The sequence below is a fragment of the Cloeon dipterum genome, chromosome 2 (genome assembly GCF_949628265.1).
Source record: "Cloeon dipterum chromosome 2, ieCloDipt1.1, whole genome shotgun sequence".
NCBI classification, from domain to species: Eukaryota; Metazoa; Arthropoda; class Insecta; order Ephemeroptera; family Baetidae; genus Cloeon; species Cloeon dipterum.
The window spans coordinates 36,773,435-36,792,207 of NC_088787.1; the positions used below are offsets into that span (position 1 = coordinate 36,773,435).

The 18,773-nt window shown below is 49.7% G+C and overlaps 1 protein-coding gene across 1 annotated transcript; it reads left to right on the forward strand.

Moving 5' to 3' along the window:
* The first annotated feature begins 202 nt into the window (after positions 1–202).
* On the forward strand, positions 203–5,922 carry LOC135937612 (uncharacterized). Its single transcript, XM_065480771.1, has 8 exons — positions 203–283; positions 1,661–1,862; positions 2,151–2,369; positions 3,074–3,880; positions 4,045–4,287; positions 4,434–4,593; positions 4,815–5,658; positions 5,779–5,922. Exons 1-8 carry the CDS (start codon positions 203–205, stop codon positions 5,920–5,922), a joined length of 2,700 nt encoding a protein of 899 aa, XP_065336843.1.
* The last annotated feature ends 12,851 nt before the right edge of the window (positions 5,923–18,773 follow it).

The window sequence follows — 18,773 nt, forward strand, 5'->3', positions numbered from 1 at the left end:
TCTGACTTTTTTGGCGACGTGTTTAGAGAAGGAGATTCCTGAGGCTTGAAAAACTACGCCCAAATAAGTGAATTCATTAACAAACTCGATTGGCCTAATGTGAACAATTAAAGAGTCAGTGTTTTTGAGCCGCCCTCGACCTTTGTTGCGGAATTTCAAGATTTTACATTTATCAAAGTTCAGTTCACTCAATCTTTAATAAATGGTTTATCACCATGTGTTCTTGCTGTTTATCATCTTCTTCTTCTACTTTATCCTCTTCTTCAACTGCATCAACACCAATGTAATTTGTTTCCGTCTTTTTCTTGCAAATATTCGTGTAATGGGACCCTTTCATTTTACAAAAGGAACAAAATGCCTTGCTCCTCAACTTGCATTGGTAGAATTTGTAGCCCTGCTTGCCACAGCAAAAACATTGGAATGTTGTCGGCTCTGCATTCTTCTCACCAGCACGTTGGAATTAGGAATTTTCAGGTCTGCTTCGCATCAGCTGCTTCTTGGGAGGATTGTACACCTTGTTCACGGCCGCCGCATTGGATTCTGAAACACTCAAGGCCTTCGTTGTTGCCACTAATATTGTACGTTCAATTTTCTTTGTGAATTGATCTTCTTTGGAGTTTTCTTCTTAATGTGAGATCTTCCAATCTCATTTTTCACCTGAATTGATTGGAATGACTCTACTTGTCCAGTTATTCCGGCATTTTTGGTTTCCGTTAAAGTACATGCATTTTCTGGAGCTCCATTATTTGTTTATTCCTACTGGCATAGTTACAAAATTTAAATACATAAAATTGAGACATGGTAAGAATGGGCAAACAGATGCTAGCAGAAAACTGCAAAAACGCTTGAAAACAAAATTTATCTCACGCCGCACTGAGCCGCAAATCACATTATTAATCACCCGCTAATCATTATCACAATGCACTCGCCACAAGTAGCTTTTGCAGAGCTTTGGGAATTCCTCCACCGTGCAGTCCTTTAATTCGGGCGGCAAGTCGTTCCACGGCGTTACCGGATATTAGTTCACTTTGAGCTACAACTCCGGTTGTGTGCGGAACTTCTCTCTTTTGTTCGTTCAAATTCACCACTGGCTTTTGGTTTTCGTCTTGAAAATATGACAAATCAAAATACTCGCTTGACCTTGATTTTGGCACTGATGATGATGAGAACGATATTTGGTTAATCGCGTGCTTATGTGTTTGCGAATTACCATTTTCCGAGGGAACTGGAGACTCGGCAACTTTGGAGGAAATGGAATTTACAAGAGTGCATTCCTTGGTGAGGCCGTGATTTTGCGTGATTGACATTGCCTCTTTTTGATTTTCCTTTTTTGGGTTTGTTGCTGATTTGGGTGCATAAACCTTCGCGTATGAGTCGAGTAAGCGTTCGAGGGAAAAATCGCTTTTGGTGGAATGCCGCCTGCAGTTATCGGATGAGATGTTATAAGGCCGTGCGTGCGCGAAAAGTATTTAGTTTAGTTTTTAGTTTATTATTTATATTTATTGTGAGCCAATATGTACAGGGGCGACTCATTAAAATACGTCAATCTTATCCTAAATATACAAACTAAAGACTATTGTTTACAATTACAGTAAAAATTCACATGAAAAGAATTCTGCCATGTTGTAATACCGATAAGTGTACACAATTCGTTTGACAGCTTTTAGATCATAAGCTAAAGCCTGAAGTAATTGAAAAGGACTTGCAACTCAGCACGCAAGATTACTTGCAGCTACTGCGATTTGATCTGGAACTAGCACGCGTGGAGTCGCATCGCAAGGACCTTTGGACCAGGAAACAAACCAGAGATCAAGCAAATAAAAAGATCAGCTCCCAAATGAAGTCTAGAGATAGGCGACAAGGTCCTCATAAGGAACCTGAAACCTAGAAATAAACTAGACGTAAGGTGGAAAGGGCCTTACACAGTCATTAGAAAATGGAGAGAACTAACGGTTGATTAAGAGGACCCGTTTAATGGGAGAAGATTTTTCTTCCATCCAAGCCACCTGAGGATATTAAAGAGAGAATTACGTGGGATGGTTATTTTCTCAACCGGCGAGATATCGAGCGCCGAAAGAGAAGACACCCGCAAGAAACCCTGACTGGAACTAGAACCGACTATGAGATACCCCTTCGTCCAACGTCTCCAGGTATCAAGGAGATAACTCCTGAGGACGACGAGACAAAGGGCAAAACACCAGACCAAGGAGAAAGATTGGCGCCGCATGATGAACTCAAAGGACTGACCCAAAACACGTCCAACGAGGGCACTCAAGGCGACGAGATTGAGGAAATTACCTTGGCAGACTTGGATACGGCTATTGCTCCTGCCCCGCCAATCCCGAGAGAGGATGAAAAGCTCGGGAAGGGTACGGCAGGTTGCGAGAAAATTATGACCGGAATTAAATATGATCACGGAGGCATTTCCAAGAATGTAACTAGAGTCATTCAAGGCAGCGTCCCCAAGGATTCAAAGCGGACCGCAAGCACACAAATTTCAAGGGGTGTGTGGTGACTACTCAGGCAGGTGGCGCTGCGTACGCCACACATATTCGAAGACTTTAATTGCTCATCTTAATTAACTTTCCATCAATTTATTCAATTTGCATATTTCATTATTTATAATCAACCTAAACATTAATTATGAACTTTGTTTCATGTCATTATCTTAATTACTTAACTTAATACAATTAAAATACTTAAATCATCACGACGTCAACTCAACATTGTAATTTACCCAACTACCGTGTGAATTTTGTCAATAAATTAGTGAGTTTATCCTGTTATTGGAAATCTTGTGTTTCTGTAACTGCCTACAACTCCTACAACTGGTGACCCTCGACTTGGTGCTGCGACGGACCACGGTACAGGACCAACCGGACACTTTTCGGATGGACTTGGACAACCAGCGCTGCTGTTTTCCACCGACACCTGGGTTCATCGCAGTCAACAAACGACACCGCTTCACCCAAGACACCTTCGGACACCCATCGGGACACTGTCCGAAACCGTGATTTTCGTGAAAGCGACTAACAAAAGCAATTTCTCTTGTCTTTTTCAAGGCAATTTTCAGCTCAAGACTTCAACATGCAGAACGAAGAGGAGGCCGACGTGCACAACATCACGCAGATGAAGTTCCCTGACTTTTGGAAGAACGACGTGGAAGCATGGTTTGAGCGGGTCGACGCATTCTTCATGATTCGCCGCATCAAAAACGACGGCTATCAAGTCGCCTGGATCAAACAACATCTTCCAGAAAATGTGTATCTCCAGACGCGCGACGTTTTCCGTGACCTGCCAGCTACCGACCAGTACGACTTCGTCAAAAACGCTATCCTCAAGCGACTCGGTCCCACCAAAGACCAGAAACTGCAGCAACTTCTCTCCAAAGAAGAGATGGGAGATGAGAAGCCGTCTGTGTATCTGCGCAAGTTTCAGCATTTGGCGGGTACAGACGGTACTGATGACATGGTGCGTAATATTTGGATGGGCCAACTACCAGCTGACATGCGCAAACTTTTGGCTGCCCATGGCGATCGCACTCTCGAAAAACAAGCACAGATTGCACATGACATCCAAAACGTCGTGGGAAACAAACGGTCTACCTTCTCGGCGACCGCATCTCGTGCCCGCGATGAGTCGCAAGAAGATTTTCGCCGAAAAATCGAGAAGAACCAACGTGAATTCCAGAATATGATGTATGGGATGTTGGAGAGTATTCAAGATCTTGCTCTCTCAATGAAGAACCGCGGACGCAGTCCAACTCGGCGCAGCGACCGCACCGACGACAAAGACGGCAAGAAGGATGACTACCAGCGCAAGCAGAGCCGCAGCAAGTCCCGCCACCGCTTCAACAAGGACGGCACCTGCTACTACCACGGCAAATTCGGCGGCAATGCACGCAAATGCGTGGATGGCTGCCTCTTCAAGCGGCCGGAAAACTAGAGCAGCAAGTGGCAGAGGCGGACAACACTTGCTATTCTCAATCGAACCGCCTCTTTGTTCGCGATGTAAATACTAATCTTGAATTTCTTGTTGACACAGGTTCCGATGTGTGCGTTTTCCCGCGCAAGCTGCTCAAGTCAACGGGAGCTTTGGCCAAGACCCACCTGGACCTCACTGCTGCCAATGGGACTTCCATTAAGCTCTACGGTGTCCAACCAATGCCGCTCAACCTCGGCTTAAGACGCGACTTCACTTGGAACTTCATCGTGGCGGACGTAGGCAAGCCCATCATCGGAATGGACCTCCTACACCACTTCGATCTTCTTGTGGACCCCAAGCGTCGTAAGTTGATTGACGGCTTAACAAAGCTATCTGTTTCAGGTGGCTCGTCTAGAGGCGCCTGGCCCAGCGTCAAGACCGTTACTGGCTCTGGTCCCTTCCTGAACATCCCCAAACATTCCCTAACCTCACCCGACTCCCTATCCAAGACAAGGTCATCAAGCACGACACGTTGCACCACATTAAAACCACAGACGGACCGCCTGTCTTCACCCGACCTCGCAGACTGGACCCGGAGAGGGAAGCCGCAGCAAAGGCGCGTTTCATGTCCTACATCAAGTCTGGCAAAATGCGACCTTCAAGCAGTCAGTGGGCATCGGCACTTCACACCGTGAAGAAAAATGTTGTAGCGGAGCACGCCTTGAACTGAAGGTTGTCCCGGGGACGTACCTGGTCCCTTATCGACCCTTGTCCAGAAGGGTGCTGTCAGTTTTCATTGTGAAATGAGCTTTTCTGGGAGAGCGTTGAAATTATACACACACGCGTACTTACTCCATTACTCGGACTACCGATTATCTTTATTTTGATAGGTGGCAGCATGTTCCAGCTGTATCAAAAAACGACGGATCTTGGCGCGATTGTGGCGACTACCGTATGCTGAACGTAAGAACCGTGCCCGACAGATACCCAATCCCAAACATTCAAGACGCGACTGCAAAGCTGAGTGGCTGCACAGTCTTCTCAGTGCTTGACCTGCCCAAAGCCTTCTACCACATTCCCGTGAACCCACCGGACATTCCGAAGACGGCAATCACAACCCCTTTTGGCCTCTTCGAGTTTATCTACATGCCATTTGGACTTCAAAACGCGAGCCAGACCTTTCAGCGCTTCATGAATGAGGTGACAAGGGAGCTTCCTTTCGTGTTCGTATACATCGACGACATCCTGGTGTTCTCCCACAACCCTGACGAACACGCAGAACACCTGCGTATCCTTTTCAAGCGTTTAGACTCATATGGACTTGTGCTTAACGCCTCAAAATGCGTATTTGGCGCATCCGAGGTAGATTTTCTTGGTTGCAGGATTTCCTCAGATGGCGCCCTTCCGCTGAACAAGCACGTGGACACCATCCTGGCCTTTCCTCAACCAGAGACCCTGGGACAGCTGCGACGCTTCCTAGGACTCCTGAACTTCTACCATCGCTGGCTGCCCAACATCGCCTTGGATCAGGTTCCGCTAAACCAAATTCTAGCAATTCCAGGCTTGAAGAAGCAGTCAAAAATCGAGTTCAGCAAAGACGCAGTTGCCGCTTTCAACATGTGCAAGCAGAAGCTAGCGGCAGCGACCAAACTTGCCGACCCAAATCCAAATTGTCCTCTTAGTATTGTTACAGATGCTTCCGACTTTGGCATGGGTGGTGTCTTGCAGCAGAAGGTTGATGGCGTTTGGCAACCACTGGGTTTCTTCTCAAAGAAACTTTGCCCTGCGCTGCAGAAATATACCACTTATGATCGCGAATTGCTTGCAATTTACTCAACTATTTGATATTTCAAGCACATGCTTGAAGCCAGACCCTTCAGCATTTTCACAGATCACAAACCCCTAACCTCCGCCTTCAAGGAAGAAGGCAAGAACCGATCACCTCGACAGATCCGGCACCTGGACTTCATCAGCCAGTTCTCCACAGACATCCGCTAAGTTCCAGGCAAGGACAACCTGGTGGCTGATGCCCTGTCCCGGATCGAGATCGAGGCTATGGAGAAGCTGCCAACCAACTTCGAGGACTTGGCGCGAGCTCAAGACGAAGATCCGGAGTTGCAGGAACTTTTTAAAGGAGGGACTGCACTCCACCTTCGACCCATTCCCATTCCTGACACAAACCTGTCCATCATTTGCGACTCATCCACTGGAAGAGCGCGCCCTTTTCTAACAAGTGATTTCAGATTCCCTGCTTTCTCTGCTTTTCACGGACTGGCTCACCTGGGAATCAAGGCAACCGTGCGTCTGGTCTCACAAAAATTTGTGTGGCCAGGCCTAAGGAAGGATGTGCGGACCTGGACCCAAGCCTGCGAGCGCTGCCAACTCTCCAAGGTCACCCGACACGTCACGACACCATGGCAGACACACCCACTTCCTGAAGCAAGGTTCTATGTACTCAATTTAGATCTCATTGGCCCTCTTCCCCCTTCAAATGGTTTCAAATATTGTTTGACCATCGTTGACCGATTCACTCGTTGGTGTGAAGCAATCCCTCTGGAGGACGCCACTGCTGAACAGATCTGCCGTTCATTTCTTTCCCATTATGTTTCCAGATTTGGCTGCCCTGTGAAGATCATCACCGACCAAGGCCGGCAGTTTGAGAGCAACCTCTTCAGGAAGTACGCCCAGCAGTTTGGAATCACCCTGGCCAGAACAACCGCCTATCACCCCCAATGCAACGGCATGGTGGAGAGAATGCATCGCTCCCTGAAGGCCGCCATCATGTGCAAGCAGAGGGACGAGACGTGGTTGGACAGCCTGCCCCTCATCCTGCTGGGACTCCGCTGCCTCTACAAGGAGGACATCAAGGCAACCCCTGCAGAGCTGGTCTACGGCGAGACCCTTCGTTTGCCAGGCGAGTTCATTGCTAAAACTGATTTTGCTTACGTCAGCGCCTCTGAACTGCTGCGTCAGCTTAAACAGATATTCACTAAACTTCGTCCTGTTTCAGCCGCGCACCACGTCAAGCCCAAGGTTTTCGTCTTCAAGGAGCTGGACACCGCCCCGAAGGTCTTCCTGAGGACTGACGCCACCAGGACATCCCTTCAACCCCCCTACACTGGACCCTATGACGTGCTGGCCAGAGGCGACAAGACGTTCACCCTGAGGATCAAGGAGAAGGATGTCGTGGTCTCCAAGGATCGCCTGAAGCCTGCCTACACCCTGCCCGAAGACCCGAAGTCAACCCCGGTCACCGAACCAGCTGTCGGCGATCCGGCAACCAGAGAGAAAGCAGCCCTGCCTTCACCACCACCAGCTGCAGCCCAACCTCCACCACCAGCAGCTACAACCCAACCTCAGAGAGCCTCAACACCACGCCAGAAAGCTACAACACCTCATCAAGCCGCAACGCCAACTCAACCTCCGCCCGAGCCCACACAACCTCCAGTTGTCACCCGCGCTGGTCGACGCGTACGTTTCGTTGTGCCTTATCAAGCTGGACATCCTGTCTCAAGGAGGGACTGATGTGGTGACTACTCAGGCAGGTGGCGCTGCGTACGCCACACATATTCGAAGACTTTAATTGCTCATCTTCATTAACTTTCCATCAATTTATTCAATTTGCATATTTCATTATTTATAATCAACCTTTACATTAATTATGAACTTTGTTTCATGTCATTATCTTAATTACTTAACTTAATACAATTAAAATACTTAAATCATCACGACGTCAACTCAACATTGTAATTTACCCAACTACCGTGTGAATTTTGTCAATAAATTAGTGAGTTTATCCTGTTATTGGAAATCTTGTGTTTCTGTAACTGCCTACAACTCCTACAACTGGTGACCCTCGACTTGGTGCTGCGACGGACCACGGTACAGGACCAACCGGACACTTTTCGGATGGACTTGGACAACCAGCGCTGCTGTTTTCCACCGACACCTGGGTTCATCGCAGTCAACAAACGACACCGCTTCACCCAAGACACCTTCGGACACCCATCGGGACACTGTCCGAAACCGTGATTTTCGTGAAAGCGACTAACAAAAGCAATTTCTCTTGTCTTTTTCAAGGCAATTTTCAGCTCAAGACTTCAACATGCAGAACGAAGAGGAGGCCGACGTGCACAACATCACGCAGATGAAGTTCCCTGACTTTTGGAAGAACGACGTGGAAGCATGGTTTGAGCGGGTCGACGCATTCTTCATGATTCGCCGCATCAAAAACGACGGCAATCAAGTCGCCTGGATCAAACAACATCTTCCAGAAAATGTGTATCTCCAGACGCGCGACGTTTTCCGTGACCTGCCAGCTACCGACCAGTACGACTTCGTCAAAAACGCTATCCTCAAGCGACTCGGTCCCACCAAAGACCAGAAACTGCAGCAACTTCTCTCCAAAGAAGAGATGGGAGATGAGAAGCCGTCTGTGTATCTGCGCAAGTTTCAGCATTTGGCGGGTACAGACGGTACTGATGACATGGTGCGTAATATTTGGATGGGCCAACTACCAGCTGACATGCGCAAACTTTTGGCTGCCCATGGCGATCGCACTCTCGAAAAACAAGCACAGATTGCACATGACATCCAAAACGTCGTGGGAAACAAACGGTCTACCTTCTCGGCGACCGCATCTCGTGCCCGCGATGAGTCGCAAGAAGATTTTCGCCGAAAAATCGAGAAGAACCAACGTGAATTCCAGAATATGATGTATGGGATGTTGGAGAGTATTCAAGATCTTGCTCTCTCAATGAAGAACCGCGGACGCAGTCCAACTCGGCGCAGCGACCGCACCGACGACAAAGACGGCAAGAAGGATGACTACCAGCGCAAGCAGAGCCGCAGCAAGTCCCGCCACCGCTTCAACAAGGACGGCACCTGCTACTACCACGGCAAATTCGGCGGCAATGCACGCAAATGCGTGGATGGCTGCCTCTTCAAGCGGCCGGAAAACTAGAGCAGCAAGTGGCAGAGGCGGACAACACTTGCTATTCTCAATCGAACCGCCTCTTTGTTCGCGATGTAAATACTAATCTTGAATTTCTTGTTGACACAGGTTCCGATGTGTGCGTTTTCCCGCGCAAGCTGCTCAAGTCAACGGGAGCTTTGGCCAAGACCCACCTGGACCTCACTGCTGCCAATGGGACTTCCATTAAGCTCTACGGTGTCCAACCAATGCCGCTCAACCTCGGCTTAAGACGCGACTTCACTTGGAACTTCATCGTGGCGGACGTAGGCAAGCCCATCATCGGAATGGACCTCCTACACCACTTCGATCTTCTTGTGGACCCCAAGCGTCGTAAGTTGATTGACGGCTTAACAAAGCTATCTGTTTCAGGTGGCTCGTCTAGAGGCGCCTGGCCCAGCGTCAAGACCGTTACTGGCTCTGGTCCCTTCCTGAACATCCCCAAACATTCCCTAACCTCACCCGACTCCCTATCCAAGACAAGGTCATCAAGCACGACACGTTGCACCACATTAAAACCACAGACGGACCGCCTGTCTTCACCCGACCTCGCAGACTGGACCCGGAGAGGGAAGCCGCAGCAAAGGCGCGTTTCATGTCCTACATCAAGTCTGGCAAAATGCGACCTTCAAGCAGTCAGTGGGCATCGGCACTTCACACCGTGAAGAAAAATGTTGTAGCGGAGCACGCCTTGAACTGAAGGTTGTCCCGGGGACGTACCTGGTCCCTTATCGACCCTTGTCCAGAAGGGTGCTGTCAGTTTTCATTGTGAAATGAGCTTTTCTGGGAGAGCGTTGAAATTATACACACACGCGTACTTACTCCATTACTCGGACTACCGATTATCTTTATTTTGATAGGTGGCAGCATGTTCCAGCTGTATCAAAAAACGACGGATCTTGGCGCGATTGTGGCGACTACCGTATGCTGAACGTAAGAACCGTGCCCGACAGATACCCAATCCCAAACATTCAAGACGCGACTGCAAAGCTGAGTGGCTGCACAGTCTTCTCAGTGCTTGACCTGCCCAAAGCCTTCTACCACATTCCCGTGAACCCACCGGACATTCCGAAGACGGCAATCACAACCCCTTTTGGCCTCTTCGAGTTTATCTACATGCCATTTGGACTTCAAAACGCGAGCCAGACCTTTCAGCGCTTCATGAATGAGGTGACAAGGGAGCTTCCTTTCGTGTTCGTATACATCGACGACATCCTGGTGTTCTCCCACAACCCTGACGAACACGCAGAACACCTGCGTATCCTTTTCAAGCGTTTAGACTCATATGGACTTGTGCTTAACGCCTCAAAATGCGTATTTGGCGCATCCGAGGTAGATTTTCTTGGTTGCAGGATTTCCTCAGATGGCGCCCTTCCGCTGAACAAGCACGTGGACACCATCCTGGCCTTTCCTCAACCAGAGACCCTGGGACAGCTGCGACGCTTCCTAGGACTCCTGAACTTCTACCATCGCTGGCTGCCCAACATCGCCTTGGATCAGGTTCCGCTAAACCAAATTCTAGCAATTCCAGGCTTGAAGAAGCAGTCAAAAATCGAGTTCAGCAAAGACGCAGTTGCCGCTTTCAACATGTGCAAGCAGAAGCTAGCGGCAGCGACCAAACTTGCCGACCCAAATCCAAATTGTCCTCTTAGTATTGTTACAGATGCTTCCGACTTTGGCATGGGTGGTGTCTTGCAGCAGAAGGTTGATGGCGTTTGGCAACCACTGGGTTTCTTCTCAAAGAAACTTTGCCCTGCGCTGCAGAAATATACCACTTATGATCGCGAATTGCTTGCAATTTACTCAACTATTTGATATTTCAAGCACATGCTTGAAGCCAGACCCTTCAGCATTTTCACAGATCACAAACCCCTAACCTCCGCCTTCAAGGAAGAAGGCAAGAACCGATCACCTCGACAGATCCGGCACCTGGACTTCATCAGCCAGTTCTCCACAGACATCCGCTAAGTTCCAGGCAAGGACAACCTGGTGGCTGATGCCCTGTCCCGGATCGAGATCGAGGCTATGGAGAAGCTGCCAACCAACTTCGAGGACTTGGCGCGAGCTCAAGACGAAGATCCGGAGTTGCAGGAACTTTTTAAAGGAGGGACTGCACTCCACCTTCGACCCATTCCCATTCCTGACACAAACCTGTCCATCATTTGCGACTCATCCACTGGAAGAGCGCGCCCTTTTCTAACAAGTGATTTCAGATTCCCTGCTTTCTCTGCTTTTCACGGACTGGCTCACCTGGGAATCAAGGCAACCGTGCGTCTGGTCTCACAAAAATTTGTGTGGCCAGGCCTAAGGAAGGATGTGCGGACCTGGACCCAAGCCTGCGAGCGCTGCCAACTCTCCAAGGTCACCCGACACGTCACGACACCATGGCAGACACACCCACTTCCTGAAGCAAGGTTCTATGTACTCAATTTAGATCTCATTGGCCCTCTTCCCCCTTCAAATGGTTTCAAATATTGTTTGACCATCGTTGACCGATTCACTCGTTGGTGTGAAGCAATCCCTCTGGAGGACGCCACTGCTGAACAGATCTGCCGTTCATTTCTTTCCCATTATGTTTCCAGATTTGGCTGCCCTGTGAAGATCATCACCGACCAAGGCCGGCAGTTTGAGAGCAACCTCTTCAGGAAGTACGCCCAGCAGTTTGGAATCACCCTGGCCAGAACAACCGCCTATCACCCCCAATGCAACGGCATGGTGGAGAGAATGCATCGCTCCCTGAAGGCCGCCATCATGTGCAAGCAGAGGGACGAGACGTGGTTGGACAGCCTGCCCCTCATCCTGCTGGGACTCCGCTGCCTCTACAAGGAGGACATCAAGGCAACCCCTGCAGAGCTGGTCTACGGCGAGACCCTTCGTTTGCCAGGCGAGTTCATTGCTAAAACTGATTTTGCTTACGTCAGCGCCTCTGAACTGCTGCGTCAGCTTAAACAGATATTCACTAAACTTCGTCCTGTTTCAGCCGCGCACCACGTCAAGCCCAAGGTTTTCGTCTTCAAGGAGCTGGACACCGCCCCGAAGGTCTTCCTGAGGACTGACGCCACCAGGACATCCCTTCAACCCCCCTACACTGGACCCTATGACGTGCTGGCCAGAGGCGACAAGACGTTCACCCTGAGGATCAAGGAGAAGGATGTCGTGGTCTCCAAGGATCGCCTGAAGCCTGCCTACACCCTGCCCGAAGACCCGAAGTCAACCCCGGTCACCGAACCAGCTGTCGGCGATCCGGCAACCAGAGAGAAAGCAGCCCTGCCTTCACCACCACCAGCTGCAGCCCAACCTCCACCACCAGCAGCTACAACCCAACCTCAGAGAGCCTCAACACCACGCCAGAAAGCTACAACACCTCATCAAGCCGCAACGCCAACTCAACCTCCGCCCGAGCCCACACAACCTCCAGTTGTCACCCGCGCTGGTCGACGCGTACGTTTCGTTGTGCCTTATCAAGCTGGACATCCTGTCTCAAGGAGGGACTGATGTGGTGACTACTCAGGCAGGTGGCGCTGCGTACGCCACACATATTCGAAGACTTTAATTGCTCATCTTCATTAACTTTCCATCAATTTATTCAATTTGCATATTTCATTATTTATAATCAACCTTTACATTAATTATGAACTTTGTTTCATGTCATTATCTTAATTACTTAACTTAATACAATTAAAATACTTAAATCATCACGACGTCAACTCAACATTGTAATTTACCCAACTACCGTGTGAATTTTGTCAATAAATTAGTGAGTTTATCCTGTTATTGGAAATCTTGTGTTTCTGTAACTGCCTACAACTCCTACAACTGGTGACCCTCGACTTGGTGCTGCGACGGACCACGGTACAGGACCAACCGGACACTTTTCGGATGGACTTGGACAACCAGCGCTGCTGTTTTCCACCGACACCTGGGTTCATCGCAGTCAACAAACGACACCGCTTCACCCAAGACACCTTCGGACACCCATCGGGACACTGTCCGAAACCGTGATTTTCGTGAAAGCGACTAACAAAAGCAATTTCTCTTGTCTTTTTCAAGGCAATTTTCAGCTCAAGACTTCAACATGCAGAACGAAGAGGAGGCCGACGTGCACAACATCACGCAGATGAAGTTCCCTGACTTTTGGAAGAACGACGTGGAAGCATGGTTTGAGCGGGTCGACGCATTCTTCATGATTCGCCGCATCAAAAACGACGGCAATCAAGTCGCCTGGATCAAACAACATCTTCCAGAAAATGTGTATCTCCAGACGCGCGACGTTTTCCGTGACCTGCCAGCTACCGACCAGTACGACTTCGTCAAAAACGCTATCCTCAAGCGACTCGGTCCCACCAAAGACCAGAAACTGCAGCAACTTCTCTCCAAAGAAGAGATGGGAGATGAGAAGCCGTCTGTGTATCTGCGCAAGTTTCAGCATTTGGCGGGTACAGACGGTACTGATGACATGGTGCGTAATATTTGGATGGGCCAACTACCAGCTGACATGCGCAAACTTTTGGCTGCCCATGGCGATCGCACTCTCGAAAAACAAGCACAGATTGCACATGACATCCAAAACGTCGTGGGAAACAAACGGTCTACCTTCTCGGCGACCGCATCTCGTGCCCGCGATGAGTCGCAAGAAGATTTTCGCCGAAAAATCGAGAAGAACCAACGTGAATTCCAGAATATGATGTATGGGATGTTGGAGAGTATTCAAGATCTTGCTCTCTCAATGAAGAACCGCGGACGCAGTCCAACTCGGCGCAGCGACCGCACCGACGACAAAGACGGCAAGAAGGATGACTACCAGCGCAAGCAGAGCCGCAGCAAGTCCCGCCACCGCTTCAACAAGGACGGCACCTGCTACTACCACGGCAAATTCGGCGGCAATGCACGCAAATGCGTGGATGGCTGCCTCTTCAAGCGGCCGGAAAACTAGAGCAGCAAGTGGCAGAGGCGGACAACACTTGCTATTCTCAATCGAACCGCCTCTTTGTTCGCGATGTAAATACTAATCTTGAATTTCTTGTTGACACAGGTTCCGATGTGTGCGTTTTCCCGCGCAAGCTGCTCAAGTCAACGGGAGCTTTGGCCAAGACCCACCTGGACCTCACTGCTGCCAATGGGACTTCCATTAAGCTCTACGGTGTCCAACCAATGCCGCTCAACCTCGGCTTAAGACGCGACTTCACTTGGAACTTCATCGTGGCGGACGTAGGCAAGCCCATCATCGGAATGGACCTCCTACACCACTTCGATCTTCTTGTGGACCCCAAGCGTCGTAAGTTGATTGACGGCTTAACAAAGCTATCTGTTTCAGGTGGCTCGTCTAGAGGCGCCTGGCCCAGCGTCAAGACCGTTACTGGCTCTGGTCCCTTCCTGAACATCCCCAAACATTCCCTAACCTCACCCGACTCCCTATCCAAGACAAGGTCATCAAGCACGACACGTTGCACCACATTAAAACCACAGACGGACCGCCTGTCTTCACCCGACCTCGCAGACTGGACCCGGAGAGGGAAGCCGCAGCAAAGGCGCGTTTCATGTCCTACATCAAGTCTGGCAAAATGCGACCTTCAAGCAGTCAGTGGGCATCGGCACTTCACACCGTGAAGAAAAATGTTGTAGCGGAGCACGCCTTGAACTGAAGGTTGTCCCGGGGACGTACCTGGTCCCTTATCGACCCTTGTCCAGAAGGGTGCTGTCAGTTTTCATTGTGAAATGAGCTTTTCTGGGAGAGCGTTGAAATTATACACACACGCGTACTTACTCCATTACTCGGACTACCGATTATCTTTATTTTGATAGGTGGCAGCATGTTCCAGCTGTATCAAAAAACGACGGATCTTGGCGCGATTGTGGCGACTACCGTATGCTGAACGTAAGAACCGTGCCCGACAGATACCCAATCCCAAACATTCAAGACGCGACTGCAAAGCTGAGTGGCTGCACAGTCTTCTCAGTGCTTGACCTGCCCAAAGCCTTCTACCACATTCCCGTGAACCCACCGGACATTCCGAAGACGGCAATCACAACCCCTTTTGGCCTCTTCGAGTTTATCTACATGCCATTTGGACTTCAAAACGCGAGCCAGACCTTTCAGCGCTTCATGAATGAGGTGACAAGGGAGCTTCCTTTCGTGTTCGTATACATCGACGACATCCTGGTGTTCTCCCACAACCCTGACGAACACGCAGAACACCTGCGTATCCTTTTCAAGCGTTTAGACTCATATGGACTTGTGCTTAACGCCTCAAAATGCGTATTTGGCGCATCCGAGGTAGATTTTCTTGGTTGCAGGATTTCCTCAGATGGCGCCCTTCCGCTGAACAAGCACGTGGACACCATCCTGGCCTTTCCTCAACCAGAGACCCTGGGACAGCTGCGACGCTTCCTAGGACTCCTGAACTTCTACCATCGCTGGCTGCCCAACATCGCCTTGGATCAGGTTCCGCTAAACCAAATTCTAGCAATTCCAGGCTTGAAGAAGCAGTCAAAAATCGAGTTCAGCAAAGACGCAGTTGCCGCTTTCAACATGTGCAAGCAGAAGCTAGCGGCAGCGACCAAACTTGCCGACCCAAATCCAAATTGTCCTCTTAGTATTGTTACAGATGCTTCCGACTTTGGCATGGGTGGTGTCTTGCAGCAGAAGGTTGATGGCGTTTGGCAACCACTGGGTTTCTTCTCAAAGAAACTTTGCCCTGCGCTGCAGAAATATACCACTTATGATCGCGAATTGCTTGCAATTTACTCAACTATTTGATATTTCAAGCACATGCTTGAAGCCAGACCCTTCAGCATTTTCACAGATCACAAACCCCTAACCTCCGCCTTCAAGGAAGAAGGCAAGAACCGATCACCTCGACAGATCCGGCACCTGGACTTCATCAGCCAGTTCTCCACAGACATCCGCTAAGTTCCAGGCAAGGACAACCTGGTGGCTGATGCCCTGTCCCGGATCGAGATCGAGGCTATGGAGAAGCTGCCAACCAACTTCGAGGACTTGGCGCGAGCTCAAGACGAAGATCCGGAGTTGCAGGAACTTTTTAAAGGAGGGACTGCACTCCACCTTCGACCCATTCCCATTCCTGACACAAACCTGTCCATCATTTGCGACTCATCCACTGGAAGAGCGCGCCCTTTTCTAACAAGTGATTTCAGATTCCCTGCTTTCTCTGCTTTTCACGGACTGGCTCACCTGGGAATCAAGGCAACCGTGCGTCTGGTCTCACAAAAATTTGTGTGGCCAGGCCTAAGGAAGGATGTGCGGACCTGGACCCAAGCCTGCGAGCGCTGCCAACTCTCCAAGGTCACCCGACACGTCACGACACCATGGCAGACACACCCACTTCCTGAAGCAAGGTTCTATGTACTCAATTTAGATCTCATTGGCCCTCTTCCCCCTTCAAATGGTTTCAAATATTGTTTGACCATCGTTGACCGATTCACTCGTTGGTGTGAAGCAATCCCTCTGGAGGACGCCACTGCTGAACAGATCTGCCGTTCATTTCTTTCCCATTATGTTTCCAGATTTGGCTGCCCTGTGAAGATCATCACCGACCAAGGCCGGCAGTTTGAGAGCAACCTCTTCAGGAAGTACGCCCAGCAGTTTGGAATCACCCTGGCCAGAACAACCGCCTATCACCCCCAATGCAACGGCATGGTGGAGAGAATGCATCGCTCCCTGAAGGCCGCCATCATGTGCAAGCAGAGGGACGAGACGTGGTTGGACAGCCTGCCCCTCATCCTGCTGGGACTCCGCTGCCTCTACAAGGAGGACATCAAGGCAACCCCTGCAGAGCTGGTCTACGGCGAGACCCTTCGTTTGCCAGGCGAGTTCATTGCTAAAACTGATTTTGCTTACGTCAGCGCCTCTGAACTGCTGCGTCAGCTTAAACAGATATTCACTAAACTTCGTCCTGTTTCAGCCGCGCACCACGTCAAGCCCAAGGTTTTCGTCTTCAAGGAGCTGGACACCGCCCCGAAGGTCTTCCTGAGGACTGACGCCACCAGGACATCCCTTCAACCCCCCTACACTGGACCCTATGACGTGCTGGCCAGAGGCGACAAGACGTTCACCCTGAGGATCAAGGAGAAGGATGTCGTGGTCTCCAAGGATCGCCTGAAGCCTGCCTACACCCTGCCCGAAGACCCGAAGTCAACCCCGGTCACCGAACCAGCTGTCGGCGATCCGGCAACCAGAGAGAAAGCAGCCCTGCCTTCACCACCACCAGCTGCAGCCCAACCTCCACCACCAGCAGCTACAACCCAACCTCAGAGAGCCTCAACACCACGCCAGAAAGCTACAACACCTCATCAAGCCGCAACGCCAACTCAACCTCCGCCCGAGCCCACACAACCTCCAGTTGTCACCCGCGCTGGTCGACGCGTACGTTTCGTTGTGCCTTATCAAGCTGGACATCCTGTCTCAAGGAGGGACTGATGTGGTGACTACTCAGGCAGGTGGCGCTGCGTACGCCACACATATTCGAAGACTTTAATTGCTCATCTTCATTAACTTTCCATCAATTTATTCAATTTGCATATTTCATTATTTATAATCAACCTTTACATTAATTATGAACTTTGTTTCATGTCATTATCTTAATTACTTAACTTAATACAATTAAAATACTCAAATCATCACGACGTCAACTCGACATTGTAATTTACCCAACTACCGTGTGAATTTTGTTCATAAATTAGTGAGTTTATCCTGTTATTGGAAATCTTGTGTTTCTGTAACTGCCTACAACTCCTACAGGTGCAACTCGTCCTTCACGAGACAAGGCAAACGCCACGCTGTATAATCTGCGACCAAGTGTCCCGAAAAATAAATGGGTTTTATAAGGACCAGCGCCAAGACAGGACGGTTACAGGGTTAAAAAAATTAAAGTTATTGAATTTTACTATTTGACAACGAAAACATAGTTATTCGGCACATGCGAGACACTAACTTATCTGCATTAAGCACGATATTAAAAAAAAATTTATTTGGTTGGCGAACAATTAATTTTAGGAATAAACCAGAAACAATCAAAACCAACTAAATAATAAAGGCAATCCGAGGTTCGCGGCAAGAGAACGAAAGTGTAAGAGCTCCGAGACAGTAAATTCTAGGAACCGGCACCGCCGCCTCCCCCCTCCTTCTCGTCGCACAGTTCTAGCAGCAAGCTAAAAGCACGCACAACGAGTCGCCAAGCCGCGAGAAAAAACAAGTGTCCTTGGAGAAGCTGCGAAACGACCTTGCCGTGACTTCTGAGGGTTCCTCATCCTCTGCGTCACCGTCTTCGTCGTCTTCTTCCTCTTCTGCAGCGGAAGACGGCGTTCTCCGCATCATTGACGACACTGATCTAGACATTCCGATGCTCGAATCCCCAGAGAAAAAAGATGCACTGCCGAGTAAGAAGCCGCGGAACGAAGGAGAGCGTATGGAGACCATCCGTGCCCTCATAGCCGATGCGGAGAGGGCTATGACGAAGAGGAAGAGGAAGGCCGCTCGCAAGAAGGCCGACATGGCCCGCGAAGAACAGACGAAAATTGCGAGAGGACGAGAAGCCCGCCAGAGGGAGAAAGACGCCGAGCATGATCTTCGGGATCAGCTGAATAAGGTCAGAGAGGCTCGAGCTTCGCCAAGTCCACCTATTCCAACACAAGCCGATAACCAACCCTGCCAGCCATAAACGCCCCAAGAACCGAGCAGGGAGCTGACTGAATCCGAAGTTTTCTTCAAATTAGCCATGAAACGTATGCACGCCCAAGATCTGCGAATTGTGGGTCTCTTAGAACAAATACAAACCCATTTGGCGCAAGCTGCCCCAATCAAGGTGAGTTTGGAGACTTTAACAACCGAAGTCTCCAAGATACGCCAAGTCTTCGAGAA